General features: G+C 34.9%; 1 protein-coding gene across 2 annotated transcripts in view; it reads left to right on the top strand.

Moving 5' to 3' along the window:
* Positions 1–12,421, top strand: part of Trappc13 (trafficking protein particle complex 13) — a 33,865-nt gene extending 21,444 nt beyond the window's left edge. Inside the window, exons 8-13 of one of the 2 annotated variants that reach the window (XM_013518409.1) lie at positions 1,588–1,605; positions 4,021–4,154; positions 6,108–6,306; positions 7,688–7,788; positions 9,952–10,099; positions 10,207–12,421. In XM_013518409.1, coding sequence (XP_013373863.1) covers positions 1,588–1,605; positions 4,021–4,154; positions 6,108–6,306; positions 7,688–7,788; positions 9,952–10,099; positions 10,207–10,314 — 708 coding nt within the window. In that variant the 3' untranslated portion in view covers positions 10,315–12,421. The remainder of the gene's footprint in view (positions 1–1,587; positions 1,606–4,020; positions 4,155–6,107; positions 6,307–7,687; positions 7,789–9,951; positions 10,100–10,206) is intronic. The other variant, XM_013518410.1, reaches the window with a different exon arrangement.
* The last annotated feature ends 264 nt before the right edge of the window (positions 12,422–12,685 follow it).

Below are 12,685 nucleotides of genomic sequence, written 5' to 3'. Positions count from 1 at the left end.
TATATATATATGGAAGTTTAAAAGCAAATGGGATTGTAGGAGCATGTTTTTCTGTAATTGGTACCTAGGAGGAGCATATTAAACTACGTTAGGTTTTCTATGTTAAAAATATAGGACATACACACATTTGTAAGTAGTTTTCTCAACACTGATATTCAGAGTGATTTGCAAATAGTTTTTCAAATGGCTAGTTAATTCTTAAATATTATAGAAGTGAAATGCTGCCCATGAAGGAAAAATCCCCATCTCCACCATACCAAGTAATTGATTTTTACATTAATCCATCTATATTTATAGTCTTTTTGCATTTATATATAACATTCTGTTTTGATAATCGTAGTAACCATCTTTGTTTATTACCTTTTCCAGTTAACATTGCAACGTAATCTTAAACTTTGCCCACAAACTTCAACTAAGAACTACTTACTAAAATTCTAAACTTGAAAATAGTTTTGTCTTTAAGAACCAAGAGTGATAAAATCACATTTAGGGTCTCGAAGACTGTCGATATTACCTGTCAGGAAAACAAATAGTGCTAAGGCAGTAGTATGAAGTACATTATTTTGACCCTAAATAGCTGTTTTAGGCGGGTTGTGGGAATTACTAAACCACACCTTTATCAATAAGTGATGCTCATTACTCTGCTATAGTGCTTGTGCAGTGACGTTGAGAGTCCTCATACACATCTCAAACGTGTTTGATATTGTGTTTAACAATGCTAACATATGAAGAGAAACATGATTCATGTTCTCAGCCCTCATAGAACTTTCATCCATTGGAGAAGACTGACATGACATAACTACAATATAAACATCACACACACCCCAAATGGTGACTTGTACTCATGCCATAGGAACACAGAGGTAGAAAAGTATTTTCAGTTACGAATTTTTTTTTTTTTTTTGAGACAGGGTCTCACTATGCAGTTCAGGCTGGCCTTGAGCTCACTTTGTAGCCAAGGCTGGTATCACCCTCACAACGATCCTCCTGCCTCAGCCTCCCAAGTGCTGGGATTACAGGTGTGAGCCTCCATGCCCAGCTTTGGTTATGAATTTAATGAAGGAGGTTACACTTGATTTTGCCCTTGATAAATAAGTAGGTTAACTAAAATCTATAAAAAAGAAGAGAGTAAACTCAACCATCTAAAATGGTCTAGCCCAGCAGTTTTGGAAATATGGTCCAGGGAACTCTAATCCTTTTAGAAAGGATTCTATAATCATATAAATATAAGAAAAGCTATATAATATGTCTATTCTAAATATATCTATTCTGAAATCCACTGCAAGTATTTATGAAGAATTACAGTATAGTAAGGAATTTAGAGAACTAGTATGGCATGGAATGTACCCACTTGCTTCTCTTTGAGTATTCAGCCATGGTGTTCTTCTCTATCCATTGTCACTTAACTTAGAAGTTTCACCTTTTAGAAAAGCAGTTTGTCATATTTCTTTATGTTGCTTCCTATTTACTTTCTTTTTACTAATCTGGTTTAGTAAGTAAAAAATGCAGAAATGCATTTTAAGTTACTCTTTTTCTTTAACATTTAACTCTGATTTTTCTAATTATTCTTTTTTATTTTTCCATTAGAGTGACCTCAGTTCTGTGGTAATTTGATTTTTTATTACAAATTTATATGCTTTTCTTACTTACCACTTTTTGACTCTGCCTAATAATCTCTGTATAAAACATAGTGGAAAAACAGTTAGTTGTGAATCTCACCTATATGAATTCAGTAAAAAATACATAATTTCAGTATACTTTTTATATCAATTGTCTTATGTGGGAAAAATTAGATCAAAGATTCTGTTGTCCTATTGAAACAATTATATGCACAGTTTTAGTGTTTTTTTTCTTAAGATGTTTTTAAAAGAAGCATGTTAAGCTTGTGTAAAATAACTGGGTTTTTAAACAGTTTGCTGGAGAATACCCTGCCACCCTTCAGTTGCTTAAATAGACTGTAATATTCATCTTCAGATGCACAGACAATGGTTTTAGCTTTAATTGTGGGTCAGGTAAAAATGGCCTTTTGATAAAGGAAAGCAGAAGAAGAACAAGATTTGTCCAAGTTGGCTAAAATTATATCTTCAATTTCCTATTTACAATAAGCATTTGCTTATATATTTTATGTAATAACAACATCAACAGCCTTAGCACTAAATTCTTGTCTTGATTTTTCAAATGTCAAATTACTTACTACTAACTGTTCAGACTAACTTGATTTTCCATTATGTTGCTTGTTTCTCTTTCATTTTACCCAAGCTCTTCCTAAATTTATGCAGAAAATTGTATTTCTTAAATGGAAATATGGGTCTGTGGTTATTTTTAAAAGCAATGGATTTATGGGATATAAATTACTTATTTTTTGAACAAAAGTAATGCCTTAAGTGGTATCTTGTTTTGATAAATCATTATATTTCTGTTCTCATTTTTGCACTGAGGGTCTGCTTTATTTTAGACATACTAAATTATAATTTCATTATATTTTTACAAACGGTTTCCATTTTTCTGGCCTTAGTGACAGCAAAAGCCCGTAAATCCCCAATTTGGGTCATGTTTATTTTCTATTTATTTCTCTGTGTGTGTGTGTGTGTGTGTGTGTATATATATATATATATATGCAGTCCTACTGCAGTACTCTGTGGCTTCAGAACTCAGCCTGCCTGATACTTGTCACAAATGGAAAAGAGAAAATATATTTCGGCAGTGGGTCAGGAGTTGAGGATGTGAAAAATTGCTTTTTTTAAAATCCATATGTCTTGAGTTTTAAAGTTCTGTATTACAAAACAACCTCATTACTTAACATTAGCCCAGTAAAATGTGAAAATTCTTGGGGGCTTTCCCAATTGATTTATAATTACATTATTTTGGGGGGGAAACATTGTTTGGGTTTTGGCACTCATCACAAGTTCTGAATGCCTTAATGATGAGTACCCAGGTACCACTATTTATCTCTGTATATATGTGTGCATGTGTATTATGTATACACATATATACACACATGTATACATATATATACATACACACATTTTAAATATATGTATATGAAAAAGTGATCCTTGCATATGCTTGGTATATCATTTTTTATGTTGGCTTGTTAAAAAAAGGTAGCAGTTATCAGTTATGCAAAGAAAATAATAACCAAGTGGCTTAAGAACAAGATGGTTTAGCATACAGAACCAGGGAACTTAAAATTTATATAAAATTATTTAAATTACCCAGTAGCTAAATTATCACAGAATAACAGCAGTTTTATAATCTGTCACTAAAGCTAATAAATATTTTTGCTTGATTTAAGAGCTCTAAGATTATCAGGTATAATTCCCTTATTCTTTTTTTGTTTGTTTTTTGAGACAGGGTCTGGCTATGTGCACTTCAGTCTGGCCTTGAACTCACTCTGTAGCAAAGGCTGGCCTCAAACTGGCAGTGATCCTCCTGCTCGGTCTCCTCAGTGTTGGGATTACAGGCATGTGCCATCATGCCCAGGGACTTGTTTTTTTGTCCCTGAATATACATTTAAAATATACCAAGAAATCACTAATGACCAGATTATAAAATAGATTATTCATAGTACAAGTGGTCACTAGACTAAGTTGAAGCAATATTACAATTGAAATCATATTATGGAAGAATATTATAATGAATATATAATTATCTTAGCATAACCCTGGAATTATAGAAGTAGAGGTATATTCATCATACTAAATTTCATTGCAGCACCTTACTAAAAGATTTAGGAGTTTTGTAAGTCAAATTCCAGTTAAGCAAATATTTTGGGGTGTTAATCCAAAATATATTCTCATTATCCCACATCCATTGTTTGACAAAGGTATCAGTTAACTAACACTTGACTTTGCCTATTAATTATGTTAAGATGAAGATTTCTTTTCTTGCATTAATTATGTTAACTTTGGTTTTCAGGCATGAACTAATCACATTTGTGGTTAATAATTTTTCTTTACATTGAGATACATATTGTAAGTACCGTCACATTTTGGTGGATTTTTTTTTTCATATCCTCAGACTGATGAAGTATTTCTTGAAGCACAGATTCAGAATATTACAACCTCACCCATGTTTATGGAGAAAGTGTCATTGGAGCCATCCATAATGTACAGTGTCACAGAATTAAATTCAGTCAGCCAAGCTGGAGAATGGTAAATACTACTTACGAAATAGTGCTTTAAAAGATGTATGCTTTCTTAACCTCACTATTCTTGAGTCTATTTTTTAAAAAAATATTTAAGATTTGAGGTTTTTTTGGTGGGAGTAGGTTTACTTGGTTTTGGTTTTTGACAGTTTCAGGGATCAAACCTAGGGTCTTTGCACTGAGCTCTATATTCAGCCTTTTTTTTTCTTTTTTTTTAATTTTATACTTTGAGACAGATTCTCACTAACTATTATGGCTTGTGTCTAAATGTCCCCCAAAGCCTCAAATGACCACAAGTGGAGTTTTTCAGAGGTGGCTGGATCTAGGGTGTGTGATGTTGGAATTAATTGTATGATGCTTGGGTTAAGTCACAGAAAAATTCATATGAATGAGTGCTTTTACTACAAGTAATGAACCCATATTGATACTTTTTTTATCAGTACTCGACACTGAACCAAGAGCTTCCACACTGAACCACATCCTCATCCCATTATTTCCTATTTGGACATAGGGTCCCCTCTAAATCGATGACTTGCGCAGGGTGGGCTTAAACTTGCAATCCTGCCTCAGCTTCCCAGAGTGCTGGGATTGCAGGCCTTACCACCAAGCCCACCTGATACTCATCTTTAAGTTCACAGTTTACATTAGAGTCCACTGTATGTGATATACATACTATGTGTTTTGATTATATTGTAAACACTGATTTTACTTTCCTAAAAATAGCTTTGCCCCATTCATCCCACCCTCTACAGAAAAATAAAGATGCTAGCCCTTTGCATTTGTGTTTTACTATTCAAAGCATGTGTTAATTTTGAGTTCTCATAACTCAGAGGTGAAAGCTATCATGTTATCTTGCAATGATAAACCTGAGGTATGGGAAGGATGGTGGAGAAGTTAGAAAGTCAGGATAGACTGAGTGTATCGAATGCTCCTCTCTCAACAAGAAAGGAAAAGACATGGGAACAGGTAATTTTAAGCTGGGCACAGTAGCACACTCCTATAACCCCACACTTGGGAGGCTAAGGCAGGAGGATTGCATATTTAAGGCTAGACTGTATTACACAGAGAAATCCTGTCACAAAAGAAAACCCAGAAAGGGGCAAGAATAGAGGATTTTAGTTATTTTGTATCTTTCTGTAGCTAACTTAGAAAACGAAGAACAAATAAATGTAGTGCTGACATTAGTATAGATGAGGTAATAGCTGGAGAAACTGCCTGATTTTCTTAATCTAGGTTTAAAAGTTTGTTACATTATTATGATAATTACATAAAGTCCATGGCCTCGTTTACCGAGGAAAACAATAATTGTGTGTTTTCCATATATTTTAGTTTATTTGAAAGGATTACTTAGTTTAGAATTTTACTTTTCAGTGCTGTGGGTGTAGCTCTGTGTAGAGCAATTGCCTCAACATGCCTGAGGCCCTGGATCCAATCCATAGTGCTACATTTTTTAAAAGTATTTCTTTTCTTATTCTATCTTTAAAATAATTTTAGAGAAAAGTGACAAGATACTTTAGGTTTTGATTCCTGTTATACTTTGCATTTACCTGATACATGTCCAAGGTTATAGGCAATATATTCATTCTATTATAAAGAACTTTAAGGTTTTCTAAGGTAGCCAGACATATGGCATATGCCTGTCATCCCATCACTACAGAGGCTGAGGCGGGAGGATCATTGTGAATTCAAGGCCAGCTTGAATTACATAGCAAGACCCTGTCTCAGGAAAAAAAAAAAATACGGGGGAAAAAGAAAAGATTTTCTATGTTCAATAAAAAAATTAAAAATAAGTACTCAGTGTAAATCCTCCTTCTTTCTGTTGAAACCTCTAGCCTCATCCTGTTCTAGATCTTTGAGTGGCAAATCACTCAGTTTCTATCCAAAAGAAACGATCACAGCTGTGGCTTTTCTTTGAAGAGACGTTCAAGAATTTTCTCCCATCTGTCTCTCCCCTTCTCAGTGTCTCTACATTTGGGTCAAGAGCATATCTGCAGCCGATGGATACACGCCAGTACTTATACTGCCTAAAACCCAAGAAGGAGTTTGCAGAAAAAGCAGGCATCATTAAAGGAGTAACAGTAATTGGAAAACTGGATATAGTGTGGAAAACAAACCTAGGGGAAAGAGGAAGGTTACAAACCAGCCAACTTCAAAGAATGGTCAGTCTGAAAGTTCTCCTGTGGGGTTTTTTGTATGTGATGAGGAGCCATTTAAAGCAATTTAAGTGTTCCTAGGTCTCTCACTAAAAATCTGGCACCAGTATGACCAGAGAAGAAAAGACTAATAGTTTCATTGATCTCTAGGTAAAAATTAGTACTGCAATGAATGAAAAATGTGCAAATGTTAATTTATCCTTAATAGATTTTTTTAACTTTACCAAACAACAGCTTATCAGTTGTTCATTTCTTTGGTAATTTATTCTCACTGTATCTGACTTCAGTGGCAGTAAGATTTTCTTTTTTGCAATATCCTGAAATGCTTGGACTTCCTGTGTTTACCTACTATTTATATATTTCTTTTTTTCATGTTAAAAATCTAGCCAGGTGTGATGGCACATGCCTGTAATCCCAGCACTTGGGAGGCTGAGGCAGGAGGATCACTACTAGTTAAGGCCAGCCCAGGCTACAAAGTGAGTTCAAGGCCAGCCTGAACTGCATAGTGAGACCCTGTCTCAAAAAAAACAAAATAAAATAAAATGAAAATCTGACACATCAGAAACTCAGGTGAGCTGCAGTAAAGTTATTGTGTAAGTATTGGTTGGATATTTTACCTAATTTTTGCGCTGAGAATAGGGATAGCTGGGTCTTTGTTTGCTATGCTAGCAAGAATTAGCTTCAGGATTCTCCCATTATGATGAATATTATCTGTTCTTACATACTCTAAAAAGAATTTTTTTTGGCTGTGTACTTCAGGCTGGCCTCAAATTCATGGCAATCCTTCTGCCTCAGCTTCTGTAGTACTGGGATTACAAGTGTGCACCACCATGCTGAGCTCTAAAATATATTTTCTTTTTCTGTTTGAGACAATATTTTTTAAAAGATGCTGACGATCACTGAGCCTACTTTAAAATATGTTAGTTATTATTCTGCCATGGCATGTTGTAGTCTGTTCTTACCCATGTGTCTTGTGGAAAAACATCTTTCTTCCTGGCTCATTTCAAAGTGAGCTCCCTCTGTCTCTTTAGGCACTAATCTTGCCCATTTACATTTATGTATGTAGGAGCTACAGTACCACTAAAAGAAAAAGGCCCTTTGAGATTAGATCCCCTAGAACTTTTTTACTGACTACATAACAAGATTCAAGTTAATTCTACTGAACCCAGAGTACAGCAGTTGTAACAAAAATAGTCCAGGTCTGCACCGTGTCCCACAGAGAGTAACAAAGAAGTTAGAGGGAAGGGAAGAATGAATCAGAAATACTTTCTTAGAACATCAATTTGCCTATCCATGTCTACTGAGTGAATGTGTTGATGTGGTACCTGCACTAAGACAGAAAGATTTTATAATAAATATATTTTAACTATGTTGCTTGTTTCCTTAGGCTCCAGGTTATGGCGATGTTAGGTTATCTTTGGAGGCAATCCCAGACACTGTAAACCTCGAAGAACCTTTCCATATTACTTGTAAAATAACAAACTGCAGGTAATTCCACATAGGTGGGTGTTCAACCCAAAAAAATATTTTTACATCTTTTGAATATTCTTTTTAAATTTCTTCTACTATATAGCTTCCTCTGATGCTGAAATACTGCAGAGTTACCTGGTATCTGTGTGTTAAATATTTTTTGAAGACCTACTTTAGGCATTTTCTGTATTTTTATTTAATGTATCATACCTTATGTGGTAAGTTTTCATTATTCACATTCTGTGGAAGAGAAAGCTAGCTCAGAGAGTTCAAGTGATTTTCTCAAGCTCAGAGAGCTAGAAACAGTGGGGCCAGAAGTTGAAACCAAATGTACTTGGTATCTAAGTCCATGTTCTTTTCATTGTTTTACACTTCCTTCACACTTCAGATTACTAAAACAGGAGCTGATGCTTTTAGCGTAATAATAGATTTACAGTAGTTAGGTAGATTTTTCTGGGGCATACTGGAGCAATATTTCATATTCAGAAATCAAAACTTGTTTATGAATGTAACACAAGGGGATAATCATAGGTTGAAAGTGTATTTATACTAAAGGGAGAACATAATTTACCTCTTGGGAGGCAAAGAACACGGGCTTTTGAATTACGGAAAAACCTAGAATTAAATCCGTCTCATCTATCACTTTTGTATTTGTATTAGTATTTGATGTACTAGCTGGGGTATTTTGATAATATTGCAGTGATAAATCCCAGCTCTCACAGAATGAATGTGTAATCCTTTTAATTCTAGAGCAATTCCAACTTTTTTGCATTGGCAAAATAGGAAACATTCATCCTTCAAAATTAAATACCTACTTCTATGAAGCTACCTAGCCCCTCTCAAACATAATCTTCTGTGATAGCAAATTTTAATTTGGTTTTTTAATAACATCTGTGTATTGCTGTAATTTTTAGTCTCTTCCTCAATGGATTATGATTTATTCAAAAGGGACTTGACTTACGCAGCTTTGTAAATGCAGCCTGCCACATAGAACAACTCAGTAAACAAGCCATCCAAGGCAAAAACACTGTGCATACTAGGTGTAGTAGGGATTGTTTTGTTTAGTTTTTCAGGTATAGCAGATCTGTTTACTGACCAAATGACAATGTACTATTAATTTTTAAAATTGATTTCTTTGGGCATTCACTTTAACTTTTGGTCATTCAAGGAAGTTTCTCAAAGCACTTGACATGTTCATTTTCTTCGTCTATAAAAATGTGACGCACACCCGCTCCCCAGCAGACACAGACATAACATACATACAGCATGTACAAAGCTTAATATGTTTTTATGGGACTTAGAAAATTCGTGTAGCATGTCTTAAATGTTTCAAGTGTTTGTTAGAGAAATAGAGACATGTAAAATAGAGACAATATGTCTAAAAAGTCAGTAAATTAAACGATTTTAAAATACGGTGCCAATTATGAGGGAAAAGAGCTGAAAGTAGCCATGAATGGTGGTGGAGTGGGAGATTGTCTCCCTTTATCATCCGCTTCTTGGCTTACTTGCATTAAAACTTTTTAAACTTAACTTGTTTAAGCTGTACTAGTGGCGCCTCTTCAAAGCAGAAAACTTTTTGCTCGATGAATAGTAACAGTGAGCAAGTATGAATAGTATTTACAGCCTTACAAATTTTGTCATTTTCTAAGTCACCTGCATGTTCAGGGAACATAGATTATTGAAAGCACTAGACAGGGGCTGGGGATTTAGCTCAGCGGCAAAAGCGCCTGCCTGGCAAGCGCAAGGTCGTGAGTTCAGTTCCTGGTATCGGAGAAAAACAAAAAAAACAAAAAAAAAAAAAAAAAAAAAGAAAGCACTAGACCAGGCTCATTTCTTTTTCTGTCCTATAGAGCAGCCAATAGAAATATTAAGAATACCTAGCAACAAAGATACAGTGTTGTAAGTTTCCCAGATATGTGGTAAAGCATCAGCACTAAGGAACCAGTGCTCAGTAATAGAACCAGAAGACTGATTAGTCTAAATCCATTCTGAGCCCTGAGATAGCATCTCCTTTCACTTTCCTGATTCCACCTTAGGTGAAATGAAAGTCATGTAATAGCTTTTCAGTCTTCTTTTATTCTCCGGGGCACTCAGGGAACAAATTTACTGAAAAAAGTAGTATCACAGTGTCTCCCTGTGCAATAAACCAGCTGTATTCCTGTTTTTCTCATTACTGGGCAGTGAGAGGACTATGGACCTGGTGTTGGAGATGTGTGATACCAGCTCTGTGCACTGGTGTGGTGTTTCGGGGAGGCAGCTGGGAAAGCTGCTCCCCAGCGCCTCCCTTGGCCTGGCCCTGACTCTGCTGTCTTCAGTGCAGGGGCTGCAGGTAGGTTCCTCTCCAGCCTTGTGCTGACCCCTGGTCTTCACGAGAGCCTTATTTTCACTGCTAATTACCAGTGAATGAAACTGAAGCCCACATCTTTCTCTCAATAGAGTGTCTCCGGCTTGAGACTGACAGACACGTTCCTTAAGAGAACATATGAATACGATGACATCGCACAAGTCTGTGTGGTCTCTTCAGCCATTAAAGTGGAAAGCTAATGAAAATTTCCAATGTGATGTCTTCATTTAGTTTCCGAGAACTATTTTATTTCTGTATTTTTATCACCTTTGTGAAATGATCATATCAGTAGCAAATGTAAGTATAATTTAAATTTCTTGCCTGTAAAACATGTACAATATTAAATGTTTGAAAAGGACAGAATTTATCAAGTTAATATTCTTAGTGAACATTTCTGTTTTCTACATATATTTCATTTTAGATGACCATTAAGCTGTTGTCCAGAATCTATAGTGTTTGTCCCTAGCGAGCGTCTAAAACCGAACTCAGCAAACCTGTTTTGTAAGAGGTCACGACACCAATTATCTTAGGTTTTTGCAGACAAATCATGATCTTTGACATTTCCCACAACACAGGTAGGCAAAAAAGTGCAGCAGTATTTACAAAAACAAGCACCTAGATAGGGCCCTGGTTTGTTGACTTCAGTTTAGAAAATATAGTTTCTTAGAACTTTAGAATTTTAACAATACATTTAGAAATATTTCCATTAACTCCAGATTTCTTCATAGTTAACAGGAGAGATTTGAAACTAGGATAGTCCTGTAACCTGGTTGTTTGCTAACACAATATTTTCTACTTGTTTTCAAAATTATTGTATTGGCATGTGTAACTTTCAGATACTGAGCGGAATTGGTTTTATTTCTTAGATTATTGACTACTCAGCTAGCTTTTAACTAAGATACGTAATAATTTTCTAATTTTAATTTTAAAGCATCAGTTTTCCCTTAAAAAGTAAACTCCTTATTTTCATAACACATACTCCAAGCTTCTGATGATTGATTTTGAATTCTAAATCTTGTTAATATTTTTTTCTCTGTTCTGTTCATGGTGTAATTGCATCTATTTACACCATGAACAAAACAGAGTTAAGGTTGTAAACAGCTGTGCAACATGAATGTAACCATGTTTCACTATTTTACCAGGAACACAGAAGTTTATGAAACCTGTTTTGGTAAACTGAACAAGAATGTATCATTTCCTAAATGTAGAGTACAGTAAATCAAACACGAAAACTGGTGTTTCTTAAATATGACATTATTTATTGCCATGACAAATTGTTTGGTCCAGACTGAAAGCTATATGCAGAAGGGTGGCCCTTCACACTGCAATAATAATTAATGAAATGTTTGGGCAAAATAAAGTGCAATCGTGTAAAACTGAAGTATGTCATTCATCCAAAATGACTGATGGATTAAATGATGAAATAAAACTTACAGTCACTGCACTGGGCACCGTTTTTCAGGCACCTTCTCATGACTGAACCTGTTTCACTCCTTCCAATTTTAAAAGTAATATATAATGGTCACTTAGAATCTGCTGTATGCTTTGATTTAATTAGAAAAGTCTCTTCTCTGTACAGACAATAACCTAGACACATATTGTTCATACTTTAAAGGTTAGATAATGCCATCTTTGACAGAATTTGTGTATGTTATAAAAGTTAGATTAACAGTTTGGTACATTAAATACAAATGTTATTTGCATAAAAAGGACATGTTCAGTTTTACAGAACAGCTACAGCTACTACAATGAAATGCAGTTAATGAAAGTCACGCATTCCTAATTAAAAGGTGTATAAAGGTTTACTTTAATGCCTCGCATTTCTCTTTGATAGCAACTGTATTTTCCACACAAGGAAGAATAACATTGACAGCATTCTGTATAATTTGAAGAGTGGCTGATACAATCAGACCAATCAAAACATTCATGGTATAGCTTGCAATGCAATGACTCCAAAGTGATGAAGGGACCTGAAGAACAAAAATGGCTTGAATATAATAGAAATCTATGCAGGTGGACAGGTATTATCTAAGTTGAATTTATCAGAGCTGGTACATTGCCAGAGAAACAAACTAGAAAAGTGAAAGGGAAGAAATACACCAGTTCCCATTCGTTATTCAGGTAAAAAGAATGGCTAACTCTGTGGATAGTAACACATGAAGACAATGTTTTAAAGAAGTGTTTTTTCTTTAAATGTCTGATTCTGTTATTTGGCCAAATAAACTGAGTTGGGAAATGCTTCCCTCATCTGTTGGAAGGTTGTTAACTATAAATTCAGTTTTCTCAATATAATATAGACCTGTTCAAGTATCTCTGTCTTCAGTGAACTTTGGTTATTTGTATCCCACAAAGCATTGGTTGTTTCATCTAAGTTGTTGAATATATAGATCTAGAGTTAGTAGTAATATTTCTAATTATGCTTTTTCTTAGTATATGTGCTACGAAAGTGAGCACTCTAATTATGCTGTTAATGCCTACAGTATATCTGTTTCTTTCTATTTTTTTGAATGGTACTGGGGCTGGATCTCATACATGCTCGGGAAGCACACTATCATTGAGGGCTTTACCCTG

Source organism: Chinchilla lanigera, unplaced genomic scaffold (genome assembly GCF_000276665.1).
Source record: "Chinchilla lanigera isolate Chin_1 unplaced genomic scaffold, ChiLan1.0 scaffold00045, whole genome shotgun sequence".
Classification (NCBI taxonomy): domain Eukaryota; kingdom Metazoa; phylum Chordata; class Mammalia; order Rodentia; family Chinchillidae; genus Chinchilla; species Chinchilla lanigera.
The sequence above is the reverse complement of the archived record's forward strand: the minus strand, read 5'-3'. Positions and strand labels throughout refer to the sequence as shown.